The sequence below is a fragment of the Nipponia nippon genome, unplaced genomic scaffold (genome assembly GCF_047370975.1).
Source record: "Nipponia nippon isolate SJK-2023a ecotype South Korea unplaced genomic scaffold, ASM4737097v1 scaffold_15, whole genome shotgun sequence".
NCBI classification, from domain to species: domain Eukaryota; kingdom Metazoa; phylum Chordata; class Aves; order Pelecaniformes; family Threskiornithidae; genus Nipponia; species Nipponia nippon.
In genome coordinates, this window is record NW_028262331.1 from 8855119 (window position 1) to 8878135 (window position 23017).

Consider the following 23017-nt stretch of genomic DNA (forward strand, 5'->3'; position numbering starts at 1 on the left):
TAATGTTTTTGGCCACTCAACAATTTATTTACACCATGATTTTTTTTTTTTTGTTATTGTTGTTCAAGTATTTTACACAGTTTTTAAAGTGGTATCACACCCCATTAATTTTAGTGCATTTTTAGTGGGTATCTCCCTTGTTCTTTACATCACCCTTGAAAAAACCATCACCATACTGACATTTGCATAAAATCTGAAAAGGAGGAACAGGAGGTAAATTTAGAGCTACTCACAGGCGCAAGGCTGCTTTGATTCTCATTTGGGATGTAACACCATCCACAGAATTGCTGAATAACTGATTTTGTAAATGCCAATGTGTCATTTTTCTTTTTATGCTCTGGCTCAGAGATAAATTCTGGCTAGTTGAAACAAGTGAAATATTTTCAGGCAATGAACTAACAGAAAAGGTCTACCATAGAAAGACGTATAAAGCACTCAGCCATATGCCTACACAATTAAAAGGATACCAGCCTGATAAAAAAGAATTCTGTGAACTAAATTTGACGTGAGCACGTCATCAGTTAACGAAGACATCCTCTTAAAACCCATTTAGGTGAAGGTACAAACCTAAGACATATATTCTTCAACATGCAAAGATGTAAAAATACAATAGAATATTGCACGAAAAATCCCTATTTTATTTATTAGTAATATAGGCCAAGAAACACTGAAGATCTTTTGAACTCTGTATAACAGACAAACCTTTAACTGTTTGCATTTAAATAAATGTTTGGTTAACACTTTGGGGAAGAGAGCTTATTTGGTAGAACCAGCTGCCTTTCTAGACGTAACATATCATCTTTGAATAGCGATAAACCCAATCAAATTGTATGAACTGCATGAATTGTATGATCTCCTATACAGTCAACACATTCAGCCCTTGAGTAGAAGGCTGTTCTAATGGCTCAACAGAAGATTAGCCCAGCACTATCGCACTGTTTAAATATTTAATGGACAGCTAAGTCTTCTGCATAACCCATAGCCAATATAATTTAAAAGCTAGCATGTATCTAGTGTAAATTTGAAGGGTCATAGGAGAGTGGTCGAATCTGACGGGGAGTTTAGAATTTCTAAATTATGATCCTGGACATTTTGGCAAGTGGTTCTTCCCCTCTGCCTCAGTTTCTCTGTCTGCAAATGACATTTAGCTGAGCTCATTAGAACATTTTAGAAGATAACACAGGCTTTTTTTTTTTTTTTGCACAACACGTTGACCTGATTATACTTGCAAATTAACAAATTCTCTCTATTTTAATTACAAATTGACGCAGGTGGATACATGTTTCAATGGAAGGTTTTGGTTGTTTGCTTGTTTTTAGCATGGATACAAGATCTTGTATCACAAAGAAAATGTAATTAAACTTCCAAAGACTACAGTAGAGTCTTAATAAAAAGCCTTAAGTGTGAGAGAGACAACTTAGCATTTTCTTTACGTTCACAAGACCTAATTTCTTTTAAGATGACCATTTTTTTTCCCTATGATATTTACAGAAGCAACTGTTTTTCACTATTTCCTTCACATAATATGGGTGGTATGCTAATTGAGAGAATGTACAAATTACAGGATAACCCAACCTTGAAAAGACAGCACCAGATGGCTACGCTCGGTGACAGTAACAGAGCAATGCCAAGGCAGAAAAACTCACTGAGGTTCCCCATTCTCAGAGCTAGTGAAAAATTCCAAAGGAAAATTATTGAATGAAGATGATTTATGATTCAAAATTCCAACAAAATTTTCTTAATTTCTTATCAGATTCTGGGTTTTAGCAAATTGAAAACCAAAACATTCTTTGATTTTGTGTTATCATGTTTAACAAGAACTATTTAAGCTTTTAATACGCTGTGCAACACCCACTTAGTCTAACCCTCATCACTGTCTGTTGCCATAGCGAGAAACCTTTCGTAAGTAGTGACATCTCAACAAAATATAGTGCAAATAACTGTATTTCATATCAATGACAAATCATTACAGTAGTTGCCTTATTACCAAAATGTATTACAAAAGCTAAAGGTGACACAAAACACATCTGAGAAATGTGCCAGAAAGAGAATGTCTGGCTTCAGCATGCAGGAAAGCTGACCCGCTGTGCTGAATCCTTTAGCTTTACTTCTTAATTTTTTTCTTGACTTCTTTAGTTACTTTTTCCCACTTAGTTGTACCATGAAGTCATGACTTTGCACTCCTTATTTTTGTTTGCTTCAGTAGTAGAACCTAGGATAAATTAAGCTCTCTGAGTCAAAATAAAACAAATGGATATCAGCTATTTTCAGTACAAATAATATAAGCAATGAGAAACATTAAAATGACAAAATTGCATCAGACACTTTACCTACTTTTCCCTTTCCTTATTGGGGGTGGAATGAGGGATGGGATGAAGAACGGACGGAGTTTCATGTTTAAAAACACACTATCTAAATCTTTTGGGTGGAAAAAAGTAAGGTTCATTCCTTTTCCTATAAGGTGCGTCGGCTGTTTCTGTTTTGACAAGACTCAACTAATGCAGGTTACATCCTGGTGTTTCACTAAAGCGATAATGAATTTGAGAATGAAGTATGATACAAATATAATGACCCTATCCCTTGAGAAAGTTCAAACAAATGCTGCTGTCAGAGAAGCCAACTTTTACAACAGTTTTTCTTTTCGGGCAATTATTGTATCTTTTATTTCCCTCCTTCCTATTACAGCTCATCTGTGTCCTCACATTCTTACAAACTGGAAACTAAGTACAACTCATTCCACAAATACAAGGAACGCTTATAGAGCTATTGCAAAGCACAAAGCTGTCTTCTAACATATTCTGATTCACTGCCTTTTATAGACAAGCATGAGATGGATCATACAGTTCTTCCCTTTTCAAATCTATAAGCTCTTTGTAAATGAGCAATGAATTAACCCATTCACTAGACTTGAGAAGGAAGTCAGCACTACTATTAAAATTTTGAGAGGGAAACTGAGGCACAGATATATAAAGACTTATTAAATCTAGCTCTTTTACTGTCTTACATCCCCCTAATCTTTAAAACATAAGATGCTTCCTTACTCATTAATGTTAGAGCCCCTTTGGGAAAGCCTATCTGCTCCTCAGAATGTGCTGACAGTACAAACTACAGGAAAGCGAGTCAATGGGATGACAAAATATAAGGACAAAAATTAAGTGCTTCGTGAAGGTGCAGAAATTACAATGAGAGACTTGGAAAAGCAAGGGAAAAACAGAGGGCAGGGAACAAGGAAACAATAACGATGGCAAGAAGGGAGGTAATGCTCTGAGATACTTAGTGCTGAGAATGTAAATTGTATTCAGAATAAGAGAGTTTAATGACTGATCAGAAAACGTTCCAAAACCCACAAGTTCACATGAGAAAAAAGCACCTGTGATGAACAGTGCAGCAATGAGACAACTCCAGATTCTGGTCTTTCATTCCCACAGGGCTACTGTGAACAATTTAAAAAAATTTACTGCCATTCCACTTGTCAAGTAAAATGACATGCTTTGCAGCTCTGCTTGAGACAGATAATATTAAAAGCACTGATCAGTCCTTTCAGTACCTGAAAAATATTTTGCTGTCTTGGATACTAGCATAAAAAAACCCCAACTTGACTTTTTGGTTAATAGAACCTGCAGAACTTAATTAAGATATCTAGTATTAAAGAAGCTTTTCATATGTTAAAAGCAAATAAAACGCACAAATCCAGAACTGCTAATTATATGGTATTCTTTTAGTTTTGCTTTTTACTTTTAGAAATGTACTGCAATAGATTAAATTTGTAATTCTATAAAAGTGGCAACAACAAAAAAGGAACTGCTTTGAGGGCCACTGAATAGCGACTGTAAAATCCAACTGATAGCGAGTTCGTCTCCTTTTCTGATCACTGCACAATCACAAGGTGAAGCAGCTGCTCCCAAAGAAGAGCGTTGTTTCCTTGGAGCAGTGCTTAAAGGTGCTGACCATGTAGGTGTAAATACATCTGTCTTTTGCCATTTGCAGTAATACATGCCTCCTACACTTCTCAGAGTGAGGCAGATGGTCCCTGTCCTGTCTAAATATTACACTGTACAGACTTACATTGCTATGTGTTTCTAGAAATATGAGGGCAGATGTTAAATATGTTAAACACACGCTTTGCCCCCTGGAGGTTTAAGTTAAGGCTGCCGTCTCAATTTGGTCAGTTTAGGCATGCCAGGCTTCTTGGATCCTAGGCATTCCTCTTAAATCCCTGCTTTATAAATACAGCTTTTCATGTTAATTTCGTGTACTTTCATCAAATATTTTGGATACAGAACAAACGAAGGAAGCTCTCAGCTTAGCATTACACATCTACACGGGCTTCGCTGAAAATTATGATCTTCATTCATGAAAACTCTATTTACACAGCAGGGTATTTCCCATGACTCTTGTTTTGCCCCCTTACATAAGCCTCGCTGAATATTTTAAATTTTTTAGTTTTAAAAATTACACAAAATAATAGGACAAAGACAGTTTGTGAATAGTAAAATTTACTTAAAGAAAACTATGAATATGAACACTCTCTGAATATGGTTAAGCTATCTAAGAATAAAACATTACATAAAAATGCAGATTTATTACATTTGCAATAGTTCTGGAAAATCTTGCTGGTATTGCCACAGCATTAAGGAAACAGCCTTTGTAAAGGCCACTGCATGAATTACTGTTGTAAACCAAGTGCTTTTTTAAAATAACCATCCTCACCATTGCTTCTGTCACCCTCCCTTCCCCCCAGCAGACCCTCAGATGGCTTTTTATTTTCTTTTTCTGTCTTGTCCCACCTAGTTCTAAGTGTCTGTTCCATTTCTAGGAGTCTACCAACTGAGCTCAGAATTACATTTCTGTCCTTCTCCGACTGTACTCAAGTGACCTTTTTGATATTTTTCCCTCTTTCAGGAACTGTAACTTCCTGCCTATCTCCACGCACACCAGCCTCGCTCTGATCCTGCCTCCCCTCCTGTCCTCAGCCAAGATCACACCTTTCTGTACTTTCAAAATTCACCTGATTGCTAGCGCAATCCATTTCTCTTGCCTGTGTTTAAATTGTAAGCAGGAAAAAAGGCAAAAATAAGCAACTGAAACGTATGTGTGGAAGAAGTTAAACGACCACATTACCCTTGTACTGCTTCTTTACTGTTTCATAAGGCCCATTTACAATTATCTATGAAGTTCAGGAACTTATCTGCAGAGAGCCTCTGTGCCTAGGGCAACTGCGTGTTCGTAGTTCATGATGTGGCTCAACAAACAAGCCTAATGAAATTCCTGTTTAGAGCACTGACAGCAGGACTGGATTGTTAGATAGACATATATAGAGATACACATGTATATATGTGCATACATATGTAAGCTTTAGAACCTTATCATGCGTACTTAGTGCACTAAACAAACAGTAACAGATTTTACAGGATGTCCTGGACACTCAAGCACAGAATATGGGAATTAGCCAGGGAGAGAGGGAATATTTGTGAGCTCTCGCCTGAAAAATAATTCCCGGTTCACGAAACGCAAGGTAATATTCACCTCACTATTGGGGTTTGAGCAAGAAACCACTGAAGCAAGCAAGACAGCACCTGCACCCATTTGCCAAAACACAGGAAAATGTTATGAACCTGCAGGACTCTCAATTGTTTTGTCCAACCACATGCCATATGCGATCTATTTTTCTTAAAAATATAAAAGCAATCTGTAAATTAATGGATCAATCAGACTTTTCACTAGAAAATATTCAGGGATTTGAACAACCAAACAGTGAGAGGGGGGAAAAAATATAATAATCACCCACTAGCTTTATGTATTAACTACAAAAACTGAAGATTTGAAATTTAGCAAGAGAAAAGTATCAACGATTGAACAGTATCATTCAACTTAAAAATTGTTACAGTTCATGAAGCTCACAAAATCTTCTTAGTAATTATAACACACATATATTTAGTAGAGCTTTTCACAACAAATATTTTGAAGCGCTTTATCATGGCACAGTGAGAAGTACCAAAGTGCAGCTGGCTCCGGAATGAAAGCCCACACGTGAATTTCATAGTACAGAACAGTCACTTCAGAGGAAAAATAAGGTCAAGAAAACAGCAGGATTAAGTTTCCCCTTTAGACTCAATCTGGCTTACTGTCTTTCCATTTCTGATGGTCAAAAATAATTTCTGCTTGAAAAGTTTGGATATCAAAACAAACTTAAAAAAAAACCCAAAACAACAAACCATAACTTATTCTTACTGAATACAGCTCTGCTAATGTTTCATACCAATTCCTGGTGTGAAACTTCTCCTGATGTCAGCGTACAGTATTTCCCATATGGCAGACTGCAAGAAAATGACCCAGCCAAATGAACACTCCTGAATTTTGAAGAGATTTGTTTTCAGGTTTTGTTCACTTATCTGCTGCTGGTTTTCTTTCCTTGTCTCCTCTTCCCCCCACCCCGTTCCTGCTGCCATTAAATTACATACACTGAAATTAAAATAAGGAATAAAACTAGGTATCACTAGTAACACAAATTATTTCCATATTAATTATAAATAACAACGTTAAGAAAGGTTTGTGCAGATACACTTACCCTGTGCGTTTGGTGATGGTCCCTAATGTCATTGGCTGTTTGATCTGAGCGAGAGGCAACACCACAGTCAAACTTGGAAGAGGCAGGAGTCGAGGGTTCCCAGGATTATTGTTTGTGAAGTTATTGTAAGTGTCTTGGCTGTTCAATTTACCTTGATGGGACAGAGACGTAATAAAACACATTACTGAAATTTTTTCTTCATTTATCGTTTCTAACAACTGCCTGAAATAAGCCATTGCCAAAAAAAAAAGGAAAAAAAAAGAAAAAAAAGAAATTACAAGCTCCTACTGTAAGCAAAAACATATCTAAAAAAGTCATCGTCATTTCAGGTTAAAAATAAATGACAATGGAAGCAGAAAAGATTTATTTTTATATATGGGGATAAGGTCCCCTTCCATGGAAAGGAAATTATTCTTGCTGCTTGCCTGGCAGTTTTGTTCACCAAAATGTTTTTGAGTTTGGTTTGAAGAACAAACTCTAGATTCCAATTCTCTATGGAAAAAAAAAAATATTCTGGAAGGGAACTATTTTCCTAAAGTACCACATACAGTCCTGGTAATTGAAAGTCCTGAAAAGGTCGCTTTTGTTGTCTCTACGGATAAAGGCACACATAATAGTAATCTGCTGAACTAAGACTGGAGGAAAATAACAAGCAACTATACAAAATAAAGCCATGCCAAGCTACATGTAAAAATCAAGAAAGTATCAGAAAAGTAATAAACTTTATATACATTCAAAAAAGCAGCAGCAGAAGAACACAAAATGTAGGTACTCAAAAAAAGGAAGGGGAAAACATAACAAAAAAATCCCAACAACCCTAAATTTAGCTTGTTTCAAAGAGGTCCGTGCTGGATATACGCCCAGTTTAGATACGCTTTCTTACTTTCTGCATCATTCTGTAGTCACAACCTCTCATTCTTCAGTTAGAAAAGGAAACTAGCTACAAATTTCATGGACAGTAAAGAAAGAAATGTGAAGAAACCAAAGAAAGAAGTTAAACAAAAAAAGGGGCCAGTCTGTTTATAACAGAATCAAAAGTACTTTAAATAGACAAGCAACCATGAATTAAAAGGTTTAGATCATTAACTTGTTTTTCTGTGTTCCTATAATGCTGTGAAATGCTGGCTTTGTTCTTAATCAAAAGGGAGCCATATTGGGAATTAGGTTCCTAAACAACCGATGCATTCTACACAGATATTATACAAATCCCAGGCCAAATCCATACAATCTGACTGAAGAGCAGCCACCTTTTTTCAAGGAAGAAAAACAGCACAGAAAAGGGTTTCTCACAGGAAGCTGCCTGAAAAGCTTTAATGGTACTTCAGATGGATTGAAAATAGGAAAAGGAAGGCGGAAAAATCTTAATGAATGTCTCATCATCCTAAAGACACTCAATGCTTCCTTTACCCTTCTTTTAATACTATATAACTGTAAGCTTAGGGGTTTTATTTGTTTTTTCTACAAAGTCCATAGACCTCTGCATCTTAGAAAAGCACAATAACAAAAATGATGAAATTACAAAGTGTATTTTGTGTTAAGTATCTGGCCTGAACATTGGTCAATACATTTTAAGAGAAATAGCAAGGCTTTAATGAATAACAAGCCTATTGAAGTCTCAGAGAGCAGATTTCATTAATAGTAATTTTCCTATACCAACTTGGAATAAAAAGAAACAGGAAAGGGGAAAAAAAAACCCAGCTCAGTTTTAAATTAAGACTGAGATGCAATTAATTTTTTTAAGATTAGTTTCACAATGCATTCTTGGTTCTTGTGGAAAGGAGTATGAATAGTTTTCTGCATTATTGTCTAATTAGTTACTGTTGCATGTAATCAAGGCCTCTCGGAAAGTGTTTCGCTCTCCTGTATTCATCAGGAGTAACTGCCTGCTACACAGCAAACAGCGACGGTATCTATGGAGGGGGTCCAAATGTCTGTAATTTGTTTTCTTTTACTTGTTAGGAATATAATGATTAACTATGAACTACTGAACCAAATGACTGTGTTGTAACAGTCCTCTTTCTCTCTCTCAAGGCACATTTAATTACTCAGTGCCCTCCGCTCCCAACATCATGTAGTTTTCCATATGCAAAACCTTCAGTTGAGTCAATAGAATATTTGCATGAAGAAAAATGAGGCATTTACAGGCATCCTTCCTACACAAGGATGAGCCGCTTTATTTTCACACAAGTTGAGGAATCCCAAGGCAGTTAAGGATACTCAGAAAACTGCAGGATTAAGTCACTGCTGAAGAGTTTTTTATTAATTGTACCAACAACATCCTACAAATTTTTAGGCTCACACATAAGAAAAGAAAACACAAAGCAAACAAAAAAATTTCTAAACTACACAGAGAGAACTGAAAATGCGTAAAAGAGATGCTGAATGGGACCAAAATCTAAGATGATTCTTCTTTGAAAGAAAACATTCAGAGGTCAAGTATTTAATTTTTAAATGTATAGCTTAATCTGATGTATATAAACGTCAATAAAAAATTAACTAAACCAGGGCTCATAATGCACAGCACTTCACAGCACAAACATGATAAAAAAATTCAGGTCTGACAAATGGAAAAGCTGTAAATACCTAACATACATCCCAATAACTATTGCTTGCCAATCTATATTCTCTGCAGCAACATTCAGTTGCTTAACTGCAAATAAATGTAATTAAAAGTGATACAAGTCAAAAATTCAAAGTTGGAATGCTACAAAAAGGAGACAAATTAATTCTGACATAAAGTTTTTCTTGAAAATCTGACTACAATAATATTAGGATGTTGCAGATCAGTAAGGTTAAAGAAAATTGTGCTTAATAGAAAAAGTAAAAATATTTGCTTTCGTTTTCACTGAATTATTTTTAGCTGTTTTTATGATGGAAATGTTCTGTGCTGTTACGTCTTCATTGGATGTTGCCTCAGACCTATCAGAGAGGTACACGCTTGTTGTCTTAACTGCACAGCCTTGGGGATGCAGTAAATGCACTCTGATGACAAGGGCTGTTCCTTTCCTAAGCATTCAGCAAAAGCTGTATTGTGCATTCTGAATTTCATTGGAACAAAATAGTGTCACACATTATGTTTACTAAGTCATTTTAAATCCCCATAATTTTACGGTGTGCTGTTGTACCCATCCAGAAATTTGATAGTCACTCTCCATTCCTCCGGCCCTTCGAGGTAGGAAACTCCTCCTGCAGTAAACAGGAGTTGTGTGCGCACAGGACTGCCATATCAGGCCAAAAGAGCACAAAGAAGGCAGTCGAGCATCAACATTATTTCTACAGCTCAAGCAGTTGTTGATTCACTGTCAAAGGACAAGCAACAAATAAGCCAAAGTTTAAGTCCGCTGGAAATATCAAACATTTCTCATACAGCAGAATCCTGTACTCAAATTACCTCGCCACATATGGACAGTATGTATTCAATTCTTGTAAGGAAATATGTATATTAATAAAGAATAAAACCCTGGAATTATAGCTGCAAACAGAGCAGCTTCACTTAGTACTGATAATTTAACTTTAAACGCTAGCTGGGTTGTATACTGACAGCTACACACAAATCGCATCCTATTGACTATTCAAGGAATACTTTCTATTGCAATTAATTTAGAGAAAATGAATCACCATCATCACAATTTCATGGCAAATATGCCCTCTCAAGAATCAGTCTAAACATTTCCAGCAGAGCATCCCAAGCAACGAGGCACTTTCCTTTGGTAATCGCCCAGAGTGTGAGCTTAATGGCACTCAGGACCCTGTGCAAAGCAAGTCCTTTTGGTCAAGTATCTGTCTTTCCACAGGCTGCCACGGAAGAGATTTTCAGATGACAGTTCAAGAGCTGTGCACGGAATACATTAAAGCCAGTTTAGCCTAAGGTTTATTTTCCCCGTATGTATCTTCCCATTTGCCTGTGCTCCCTCTCCAGCCTGTGCCACCGCTCAGGACGCACGCAAAAGGAAGCGCTCGCGTTATTTTCACTGAAATATTACAGACCCAAGGTCCAAATTCCTGATCACAGCCAAACCCAAGTCAAAAGAACTCCTACAGTTAATCCTAATTCAGCCTTTTAGACTTGTGTTGGAGAAAAATAAAAGTAAAAAAAGAAGTCACATGTCTCAATTTAAGCTGCTGGTAAATCTCTTATTAATTTTACTAAGGGACTTGCAAAAAGCCGGGGATATTGTGGCTCTGGTAGCCTGACAGCAGAAGTTTATTTACAAGTGCAGCAATATATTAGATAAACGTTGCCTACTGAGACACAGAAAATATGATCAGTTAGTTCTGCCTTCGTACCTGTTTGCCGAAAGTCTGCAACAAAACTGCCATCATATCATCCACCCAAAATCTGAGCCACACTTTTCCAGACATTTTATTCCACAAATACTCAAAGGAAAAATGGATTAAGTTGAGGATAAAAGTGAAGAAAGAAAACAACAATGGGCTTTGTTGTCAGATGGAGGGAGCGGCTGCCGTGCCGGCCTGGCCGGGGTGTATTCCCAAGCCAGCCATCATTAACAGACTCACTTCCACTGAGGAAAAAAGGGAGGCCTGAAAGTGCCGGACAAAAGAAATCCCAGCAGACAAAGAAAAAACAAATTAAAAGCACCATTATAAAACACAGATGCTATAAGGAAAATAAACTTCACAAGATTTACTGTTTTTTGACAAAGCTGGACATCTGTGGAAAAGACATCAGGAGCAGCTCCCAGGTCGGGCCCGGCCGGGCTCGCGTCCCCCGGCTTCGCCCTCGCCTCCACCCTCCTCACCACAGCCCGGGGCTGGCGACCCGGCTGCGGCGTCTGCCGCTTTACAGCCACGCAGGAGAGTCGCTCTCCGCTACCCACCCACCTTCGCCATTGCAATGTTAAGTTATTGACGGCTGCAGTGTTTATTTATGATTATTTTATTTACGATTATGGTTAGACCTATAAAATACTCTTAAGGCATGAACGTGAGATTCAAACATTTCATCAAATCACACACCTCGAAGTTTTCAAAATATATTCTTGGATATGAAAGGAAAGCTACACTTAGGGGGAAACATGCTGGACTTGCTAGCTTGTAACGCTGTATAAAAAACATTCAGTAACTGAAAGCAATTAATACAGTAAACTTGTCCTCTTCCCATCAGCTAAGAGCTGTGATGAATTCAGGCCAGATTTCAAACTGGTCAGCATTTGAACGGAATACTTCAGGGCACTACTGTCAGAGATCATCTTTGAGGAGAGAGGAAGAAAAACATCCCGATTTTTGCAGCTACTAATGACATAAATATACATCAAAATGCAGCAGGGCAGATATATTCCCGCCAGCCCTGAGGAGCTCATCTGTGAATACAGCACAGTGCAGCCAGCGTTATGCAAAGAGACTTTATTGGATCCTGAAAGAATTATGTCGATGCAGCCCCACTGACAGCTCTGCTGTTACTTTGCCCTTCTTTTTAGTCCACGCATAGTACCACATTAACGCGACCAAATCACTTCTTGCCCGATTCAAACCTAGCTCTACTACATCTCCACCACAGATCCCAGCTCCACGTGCAGGCAACAGCCTCGGCCCATCAGATGGAAAGGGAACTCAGTAATTCACAACCGAGCTTAAAACCAAAACTACACCCTAACACCTAAGGGATGCAAACACCAACTTACCACCAAACTGAAATTAAATCATTTTACCCATTAAATTTCCCCTGGCAGTTTCAGTCGTACACGGCACGTCTCCTCATTCGAGTGCTGTGGATCCCCTTTTGCATAGAGCAATCCCACCCTGCCGGGGAGCAAAGCCAAGGGGACTTGGCCCAGACAGTTTTTCTGGTAGGAATGTAGCCATCATAAGGATTTTAGTTTCTCTATATACTTCACATGAAAAACTAAAGCGGTATCAAGCACCTGTCAGCCTCATAATAAAATGATTCTATGTTAATTTTTTTTTCATTTTTCTTCCATTACTCCAATACAAAAAGCTTAGTAATGCAGTGTCATTAAAATTCAAAACCCACTTGATTAGCTTTTATATCTTACAGTATTTAACAGACTACATTTCAAAGCGTACCACGTAGTCTACTGACATTAACACTACATATAAACATCTTTAATTTGGTAAATAAAAACGCAGTAACTCGAGGCTATGCAATCATGTGGAGGCCGAGTTGTAAGAAAATGAACTGTGTTTGGCCATTATTTCTGTTTAGTGTAACAGTGAAGATTCCTCAACTAAACACTCACTAATCATATAATGCAAGGGAAATAAAATCCTTTTAACTGGCAGACAGAAAATGGCAGGAACAAGAGAAGTGTCATGGATGTGGTGGTTTATTTTGCTTTGCTTTTTATTCAATACAAAAAGTTTCCCGGATGAGAATGGAAAGCTTCCCAGCTTCAGTTCCAAGACTTTCACCCTCGTTTCTGACCTTTTCTCAGACATGTTCCAGTATAATCTGTAATCTACTACAGTCGGAAGAGGAAACAGCGGCGCCCTGGTGAGAAATGCTGCCTTGTGACCCGCACGGAGAACCCTGCGGAAGCAAGGCTGGCTCGCAGAAGTCGTTTGGAAGAGCTCGACAGACAAAACTCAATAGCGTCCCGAGAAACGCACTCAATACCACGAGCGCCAGTTACTGCCAAAGTGGGCTTTTTCTTGTACGCTTTACTTTATTCAGTCAAACGTGTTTTATCTTTCTTTGTAAAATGTTACACATTTTCCTAGAAAAAGTCAGGAAACTAATTATTTTAGTTAACGATTGCTTCTCAATTAAAGTTACATTGCAATTTCCTTGAATTGTACCCTAGCAAATTTAGCCTCGTTTCACATACTAACCCTCAATATTTCCGATATCGTTAGACCCGTTAAAGGAAGAATATTATGTATTAGCTACAACACATATGCGCACAGGACCTAGCTACTTAGAGCAAATTTTTCTCTCAGTTAAACTGGTGCAAGTTCAAAACCTATCACTAACTTGATTCCATTGAAATGGATGGGAGAAAATAAGGCAGCCGGTTGTTTTCATAATGTTTAAAACCACTTGATATTGAACCTTTTGAAACACAGCTGCACTAAATCTCATGATTATCCTAAGAAAGCAGGACTTTCTCCCTATTTGTATCCAGGCAAGGCATGTGACGGTGACAGGCAAGCTCGTAAGTCAGAACACTCTGCCGAGACATGCAAGCGCCAGTCCAAGTATCTCAGCCACTGATGAGACAAGAGTCCTCTGCCCTCTCACCCGAGCTCCTTGAACTTCAGCTCTTCCAACTGCTCGTCAGCGTCATCCACTCAAAATCGGAACATGGCCTCGTAATATTCCTTTCCTCCTCCTGAAGTTTCGCTTTCTTCTACTATCTTCAGTTTCAGAAACTTTGTCCCTCAGTTATAAAGTGTCCCACTGATACCCAAAAATCCCCTCTTGTCCTTGGCAAAGGTTAGAACAGAGAAGGAACTGCCGTGACCCCTTTGCCGCCCGTTGTCTCTACCTGGCGAAAGATGGAGTATGAAAGAACAGTTCAAACCTCAAGCTGGGATTTGAACCTGTCATTTACTTCTACAATTAGTGATGTACGGCTGGCCATTTCACCTACCTCCATGCATATTTCTTCTTTTCCTGCATGGAAAAGAAATTACGTTGACAGTCCAGAGGAATCAAAAAGGAGAGGAAGCCATTTCTGTCAGAGCAGGGACAGTGTCCTGGGCCCCGTGGCACCTCTCACCAGCAGCTGTGAGGACATAGTGTTAACTGCCTTGTGTAAAAAATAGCTCCTTGAAAATCTGAAACAAATGTCTCCTTCTTCCCTTGCTGTTTCCCCTCCTCATTTTGTACAGATACCAGTTTGCTGTGCTAAAGCTCCTCAAAGAGCTGCACAGTTAAAGGTGGCTTGAAGCATTTCCTTAGAGAACAGCCCCTCCATCACCACATGCACAAGCCTTGCCTAATAATCATCTTTCAGGATTTATTTAACTAAAAATATTGTTGGTGCAAAGCTCAAGTCCATTTATGGGCAAAACTCTCCTTGAAGTAAAAACAACAACGAGAGTTGATTGCCAGCTGTTGACTCCAGGCTTTACATAGCCCTAAAGCAGGCGGCAGCAGTAACACTTCAGCTGGTTTGCTCCAGATTTTGGTTACCAGCAAAATCAGCCAAACGGGCCTTTCTGCTCTTAGGTCATCTCCAGTAAGCACCAGCCACAGGCAGGGAGGGGTCCAGGCGTTGCCATCCTATTTGTACCAGACCTTGCACCTTCAACTCTTCACAGATTAAAAGACTGCAAGATTAGTTTCTTGTAACGCCTATGGGTATAGCTACGGAACATTTTGCAAACAAATGCGAAAGTGCACTGCCCATCCTCCCCAACACGTGGCCGTAAGCCAGCTCTGGACCAGAAGCTGTGGCTGTAGCTACCAGAGCGCTGGACTGAGTTTGCAAACTCTTCTGAGGAAAGGACTATGCGAGCTCAGAGTTAACACTCCACTAATGAGGTTATCATACAGGCAGCTTCTAGGCACTGTGTAGACGCTCTGTTACTCCAATTTTTTGCACATGGGAATTTTACTAACACTGTCTGCTGGTGAATGATGAAGCGCTTGAGAAAACAAGTATGCACTATTACTGCCCCTTGTCATGTCTATCAATCATAATTCATATCAACACAGTTTTGAATTCAAAGCCTTCTTTCAGGGATGACTCCAAGACGCTTCCACATTGTGAACTTTAGAAAACTTGGGTGTCTCAGACTTCTCTTCCAAATGATACAGAATAAAATGGTCTTTACGAACTTAAATTTTTTGTATTGGGACAACACAGTCGGAAAAACTGGTCAGCTTGTCTTAGAAACTGCAAATGACTGGTCTGGGAATTTCTGAGGGACACCTCTGTATGCAGCTGTGCTGGGTGAGGAGATGATAGGGGAAGTTTAATAGCAGCCCCTTACCCAAAGGGCTTAGCTTATTAGGATTTAGTATTGACAATGAATTACATGTTACTACATTTGTGGCTTCCCTCCTCCCCCTTTTTACCAATGCCTTATTTTCCCTTGCTCTAGCGGCAACAATTAGCACAAATATTTTAGCATCTGAATTCAATCCAGGTTGAATACACAGTATTTATCCCAAGTTATGTGGAAAAAAAAGTGCCTTGAGAACCATTGCATATGAGAACTTGATAATAATATCCATGAATAATTATAATAAATGGCTTGTCTGAAACACCCATAGAATAGGAACTGAAGTAAGTCATAGCAATCTCTCTCCCTCTTCCACCCACCACACACCCTCGGCAGCTCTGCTCTTTTACCCGTGACCGTTAAGGATGTTTTCTGGCTCTGTGACAGCATCGTGACTCAGGTCATGAGAAGTGTCAAAGATGCATTTCCTTGAGATGGGAAAAAGCAACTGATTTTAACAGCCCACAAAGACTAAGCAAAAAGAATAAGCCCAATCAGCATATTTAAGGGTAAAGATAAACCTTTTAAAAGATACAAGTATATTTTATTTCCAAACTTAATGCTTACGTTTCTTTCCATAAACTGTTTACATTTTTCAGACTACCAAAAATGCACAGTTGATTTAAATGCCTTACTTAAGAATAATAAACTGAAAAAGGACAACAAGAGCAGCACCCATTTACTGCATAATCAATCACCGATCATATACACAGGGAATCTGATTCAGATCAGCCCCGGATTCCCTTTCAGCCGCGGCAGTGGCTGTGCCCCAGAATACCGGCTGCCGGGGAAGCAGAAGGTGTTTGGGCTTGAACTCAGCAGGTCCATCCGATAAAATGACCGTTCCCACCAGCTCTTGTCCCATTCCTTTCCCTCGCTGGTTACTAGCACAGAGCTTCACATGCTTTCACCTTCCTTCATGCCAAACCTTACTCGTCATACAACACCCTCAATACTTAAAGCTCCTCCTTTAGCTGATACGGTCTCTTGAAAAACTCTAGATTCTACTTTCTCACCTTCTGATCCAACATATTACAGGCTTGTATCAGGTGAGCAAAGCTACTTTTTGTCATTTCACAGATCGCAGCTCCCTCATGCCACTTACATTCCTTGACCCACCAACAAATTTCTGGACCACGCTGTCTCCCCTGTACTAGACCTCTCTTCTCCCGACCTAATCCCAGCCTTTCCCCTTTTGTGCTTTGGACATGAACGCCATTCAAAAAACCTTTCCTGCATCACTCACTCCAGTGACCAACTCTTTCCAGCTGGCTTGTTGTTTCAAAGCTCAATCTTAGTGACTGCTTTTATGCTGATCGCTCTCATTTCTCCTTAAAACACTGTTCAGCTGTATACAAGTGTATCTAGTCCTCTGCACAGACTCATAAAGCATCCTGAGAAGCCATAAAGCAGTTGAGCACGTTCCTTCTTGCGCATCACTAATATCGCTATTTATCAATTTCCAATTGGCAAGAACTGCAAAACCCTATCAAAAGGGATGCATAATCTGCAGGATGTCTTTATTACTCACCATGGATGAGAAGGAAATACACTAGCCTATCTTTTCTATACCTGGTTAACTGGTGAGACTTGCAGATGGAAAAACATCGTTTTACTGTAAATTAAGAGAAAGTAATCGAGGGAACAATTGAAATAACAATAGAATCCCAAAATGTCATTTAATTAAGTCATTTTCAGAGGAACACTTAAAAATCCAGTTACCGCTTCTCCTTGGACTCCCTCAGTACATGCCTCTGACACATCAACACTTGACCCTATAGAAATTTTCTTCAGTTTGATGTTACCAAGACTGAAATCATCCATCTTGACAGGAAAACTTCAGTGGGACGCTCACATCTGTGGTAATCCAACTCCTCTCTGCCTTCCACCTTCCTTTCACCTCGCGATCCATCTTTGACATCGTGGTCTCCTGTGCACTGCCCACTAAATCCCCTCCGCCTGTCCACCCACGAGCTTGCTGAAACAGTTCGCTTTGACCACTGCCGTGGCATTTGCTGTGCTAAATCACTCAGTCATATATTTTTACACTTCATATCTCAAGAACTGCAATTCCCTTCTGATGTCAGTCTCCTTCAATTTTCAACTTATCTGGAATACTCGCGACTTCTTTTTCAAATCTAAAGGCAAACATACATTTGCCCCAGTCTCAGATCTACACTGTTTACAAAAGCCCACTTCTAAAACACTTTATGTACAGACACAAACTTCCCTTGTGACAGAATTTATCAGTCTACTTCCCTACTTATCTGAAGGGAATGGATCTTTTCCTTCCACTTCAGAAACGATCCAAAATATACCACCCACTTCTTTCACTCCACTGATTCTCTATCCATTAAAAAAAAAAAAAAAAAAAAAGGAATAGAAAAACCCAAGGCAGCTAAAAACACAGCTCATTTACAACCAGTAAGCTCCTGGCCAGTACCCAAATTGGTGCTTATGGTCAGCTGTTCATACCTCTTCTCCCCTGCTCTACACGTGTAATCTGGGGGCTGCTGTAACCGCCGGGCTCGGGGGGACTTCTGCCTGCACTTCCATAGCCAAGAGGCTTCGCACAACCCTGGGACCCTTCCAGAAGGAAGTAATGGTCTCTAAAAGTCGTTAGCAGAAAATTCCCACCAGGTAAATTAATTTTTTTTTCCCCAACTGCCTTAAGAACATAAAGGGAAACTTCAAATGAGAGCGCGAAATCAAGAGAATCGATATGCATTTTAGGCAGCCCATTGCGCAGCAAATGTGGAGGGTTTATACCAGTAGCTGAGTGACTGCAATGTAAATTCTTCCTCCATTAATAAAAAAGAAGGTCTATTCTTATTACCAGTATTTGGTGAGAGTGTTACATCTATGCTAAAATAACCAGGAGCACCCTTAAGAGTTTGTTAGGAGTCATCGGTAGGAAAGAAGCGAAGTATAATCGCCGCGCAAATTCTCCCCAATGAAACAACCGCTCTGAAAAGTGACCTAGCAGCAAGTTCAGCAGAATAAACATGGAATAAATACAGAGTAAATACCCTTCCACACCACAGCCGGCGAGGAGCACAGGGCGGCGAGGCGAGGACCCCCCCCCCCCCCCCCGGGCCAGCCCCGCCGGCGGCGGCGGCGGCAGCGGCGGCAGGGCCGGGGTGAGGGCGCCCCCTGCAGGGCGTCCGCGCCGCGGCGCGGCGGGCAGAGGCGCCCGCGCCTTTCAACACCACTCAGGGCAAAGACCGATGATGTGGAAAAAGGGATTTGTAGACAAAATTTCGCCTTCTAGACGAAGCTGGAAAAGGAATTATTTGGAAGTACGTTTACATAAAAAACCAGCCGAGTGTGATGCTGTGGAAGAGTGCAATGATTAAACAAATAGGAACATTAAAAGTACATTTAAAAAAAAAAAAAATCAGGCCAATTGTGTAGCTTGCTTTACTGTTTCTATACATTTACAAAACTATTTTCTGCCGAGAGAAGCTGCCGTTTACAAAGAGAAAAATTAAAGCTTAATAGCGACTTTTCAAACAACTGTTTTCAACTCGTGTTTACAGTGCCAGCTCTCGAGTTTGGAAAGGAACTGCCCTCCAGTGCTTTAAGTTATTATACAGTTAATTTTCTTTGAAACTATTTTTGTCTGCCTCTCTCTAAATAGGTGGTTTCTTAAGTGAGTGTTACTTAAAGGAAACCAATCTGTTTTTCAGGAAGGGCTGATGATGTCAGTCCTTTCAACTCTGCTTTCCCATAAGAATTCTTCTAGTAAAAGGAGTTTCACTCTGGGAAATAGTGAAAAGTAACGTGAAAATATTTAAAGCATCTCAGACTGCATGTTTATCAAACTTCCAGTTTTATGCTTGGATTTTTATCATGTTGCGATTGTAACAGATGAAGGGAAAGTGAGAGAAAACCTTTTTGATTTTTAAAATTAAAAAAGATTTTGCAATGAAAAATGTGCTATACTAAAATATTTATAAAGAGCTAAATACAAGTCTGAATGCAATATATACAGAACAACATGTTTCTTCATAATTCTAAATTTATGTACTCCGTTTCATCATAGGCATTAAATCTGAAACAGAACCACTGTATGTTATGAACAGTCTTTTGGCAAAACTACACCATCCAAATAAATACTTCAATCCCCAACAAAATGACAAGACAAATTCAGAGGGTATCATGTTATTATTGAATGTTTTTAGTTAGGTGTGGATGTGCAGCTATAGATCCAAGGTGTGCTTAACTTACTACATTATTGTTTGTTCCGATACTGGAAATTCCTGTAGTCAACAACCGAAAAAATCTCCCAGTAGAGCTAGAGAGACTTTAACTTGCTGGTGGTGCAAGAAGTAATGATAATACCATACTGTCAATTTTAATTTGCAGAATAAAAATAGTAAGAGTTACAGAGATTTTTCAATCTTCCAAGTAAAGCATTACATTTTTACAGCTAAAAGCTCCTTGCTCTTCCCATATAGGTGTCCCGAAGATAACAGGGGATACGTTTGCACAATCAAGGACATAGTTCCGTTTCAACTACTCATCCATTAATCCACACAGTGTACCTGTGAGATGGGTAAGTACCATAAACCCCATTTTATACAAGTAAAAAGGTCACATAAGGCCATATTCTACCCTAATGTTCAGCCCCACAACCAACTGATGTCGTAATAGTCTTATAATAGTAAAAGCCCATAAAAGGATCCCAATCTAACTCAGATATTACTGACAACGCACTCTGGCAATCCAACGGAATGACAAAAATATAACCTCGCTGGATTAACAGACAGAATAACCCAAACAAAATCTGTGTTAGCTATAAAAGGTGCAAAGGAAATCTCTCTTTATCATCCTCTATTTAACAGTTTACTTCATTCTACTAAAAAGAACAAAGCCAAACTATGATTCATTTGGAAATGAAATCATCCCCATCCCCAGTAAAGGCTTATATCGCGTGGGTAAACAGTTTGTAGGGTAGGCCGAACCAAATGTAAATAGATTGCCTTGCTACTATATACACAGCAAACAGTTTCATTTTGAAACTAGGAGTTAAAAAACAAGTGAGAAAAATATTACAAAGCCTGAACTCTGAAAATATTTACAAGAACAAAAGCTAATCACAAGTTAACATCAATAGGTCACAATTGCTAATCAAAAAAGAAGATAAAAAGCAAGCGCTTTGTGCACAGAAGCCTGGTCTTTTGGCCCAAGGTTGTAGCAATGCTATTGTAATGTGAAAGAAATATTAGCAGAAGGATTAACAGCAGTTTTTCTAACTTAGGGCTTACCGAAACTTTTCTAGATTGCAAAGGACATAAAAGGAAAATCGTGATGACACGACTCCACACAAAAAAATCCTCCAGAAATAAAACCCGTTTACCACAATCTTCTCTGAATCTGTCACTTAATCAACAATTTGTCCCAGTGTAATGGTGGTCTCCGGGACACCATCGCCGGCTTTATTTCCATTATAATCAGCTGCATTTAGAAGGATGCTTAAAGAAAGTAACAGTTGTTCTTGAAGAAAACTACAAACTTCAAGTAATTCAACATGCGGGGAACACAGAGATTATTATTCTTGTTACACAGTAGAAAGCTGACAGACAAAATCAGCCAAATAAAAGCTACCAAGGGTCACAGAGTGAGTTAAAAGTAAAGCGAAGAATTAAACCCAGAACTGCTCTTTTCTGTTCTGAGTCCTGAGTCCTGTCACCAGACTGCCGTAACTCCTCCAAGCAACAATAATTTAACATTAGAGTATGATATGGAGCTGTTACAATCTGAGCGAACGCATCTTAGTTCACAAATTAAAACAATCACGGGTCTCTGGCTAATTCCACTGCCACACACAGACACAAAGCCCCTCCACTGAAAGTCACTGTGAACTTCAGGGTTTTTTCCAAGTTGATGATAAATGGCTTTTTATAAAAGGCATATAATATGGTTCAATATCCTGCCTGCCTTCAGCCAGGTAAAAGATTACTGAAATGAAAAAGCAGCAATAATATTACTAAAAACATTACAATATTTTACCAAATGGATTATTTTAAACCAAATTATTTTGTCTTTTTTTTTAAAGATCTTTTTGAAGAGAATTCTGCTAACTCCTCCATACAATCCCCACAAGTTTCTCACGGCAAATTTTCATACGAAGGTTTGCAAGTTTCCAGCACAGAGTCTTAGTATGTGTCCAACTTCAAGCCCTTCTACACCGTGAGAAAGTGATGAGCACAACCTGCATGAAGTTCTCCAGAAACCCAGGTTACCTTCCTGCCTTAATTCTCAGCGCCCAAGTGCAGCCTTCAAATGGAGCTAATTGTTTAAACAGAGCTCATTTTCAAGCGACGATGACTGCGTAAAGATCTTGAAAAGAATCTCATTTCTTTATTATATTTCAAGACAGACATTTGAAAACTGAAGCTTTAAAACTCTTGAGACACTCCCATAAATCTGCTCCCTTTCTCTCAGTAACTCGTCCATGCATGCCTTTCTCCTACCTAGAAAATCTGTCCACCACTGAGGATCCTAGAGCAAGTGAAACTGCTGTTTCTTCTTAAAAAAAAAAAAGTGTCAAATCTATTCAAAACTTCAAACGTACCTAAGAGTACTGTAAAAGGCAACAACTTACTGCAACTTCCCTTGACAGAAAACAGAATTGGTTGGATGAAAGCTACACAAATTGATAGTTCCTTCCTCTCCTCTACATGATGTCAACAGTTAAAAGGGATTGGATGTGCTATCGTAAACCTTTACAGCACTCCCCAGCCTGTTTCAAGCCTGACATGCTGAGCTGCTGTACAACGATGAGAGAGAAAGGAAAATGGTAGATACACAAATGTCTCCAAGGAGGAGGAAGCTACAGATCACGTTTTGGGTGCCTTCCAGTGGCTCCAGGCAGAAGAGCATGGCTCCAGAACAGCTATGCAGAAAAAAGTCCAAAGAAAGGAGAAAATAGAGGCTGCTTCTGAGACAATTCTGGTTCCCTTAATAATCAAGAAGTCATAAAAATGTTCCTTTGATTCAGAAATCCCACAAAGATTCTCTCTATAGCAGCAAAGATGTTGACTATGACAGCACATAGTTGCGCTTTCACAAGCGCTTATAATCCTACTCGTAATTAGGGAAGATGGACTGTTCCTTGCCATTTTTAATACTCTTAGACTGGAAAAGGGTGGCTACCCGTACCAAACTGCTATTTAAACTTTCAGTTGAATGGAAGCTGTGACTTACTCTTAATAGAAAGTAGGGGTAAGGATGCAGCAAATCCTGAATCCAAACAAAGCAGCTCCTAGTACAGATCTCATCAAAGAGTAGAACAAAAAGAACAGCAAAGACTAAACGGGAGAAGCTGGGACAATGATGATTTTTGAACCTTTTTAGAGGCTCCCCTTCATGCTCTTTTGGTTTCTCCAAAGCACATCCACGACAGGAGTAGGATGTACAGATCAAATCCTACAGTTTTTTTTTTCCTTTGTACATTATTTATCACATTGCTCACACACACACAAAGTGGACAAAAATCTGTGCCATCCACTT

General features: G+C 39.1%; 1 protein-coding gene across 21 annotated transcripts in view; it reads right to left on the bottom strand.

The window, feature by feature from the left end:
* BCAS3 (BCAS3 microtubule associated cell migration factor) overlaps nucleotides 1-23017 on the bottom strand; it is a 373805-nt gene that overhangs the window by 226788 nt on the left and 124000 nt on the right. For all 21 annotated transcript variants that reach the window (XR_015703602.1, XM_087752408.1, XM_087752414.1 and 18 more), the window contains one exon: nucleotides 6569-6719. Coding sequence is in view for 20 of the 21 variants with exons in the window: in XM_087752408.1 (XP_087608534.1) it covers nucleotides 6569-6719 (151 nt within the window). In the remaining variant the exon portion in view is untranslated. The remainder of the gene's footprint in view (nucleotides 1-6568; nucleotides 6720-23017) is intronic.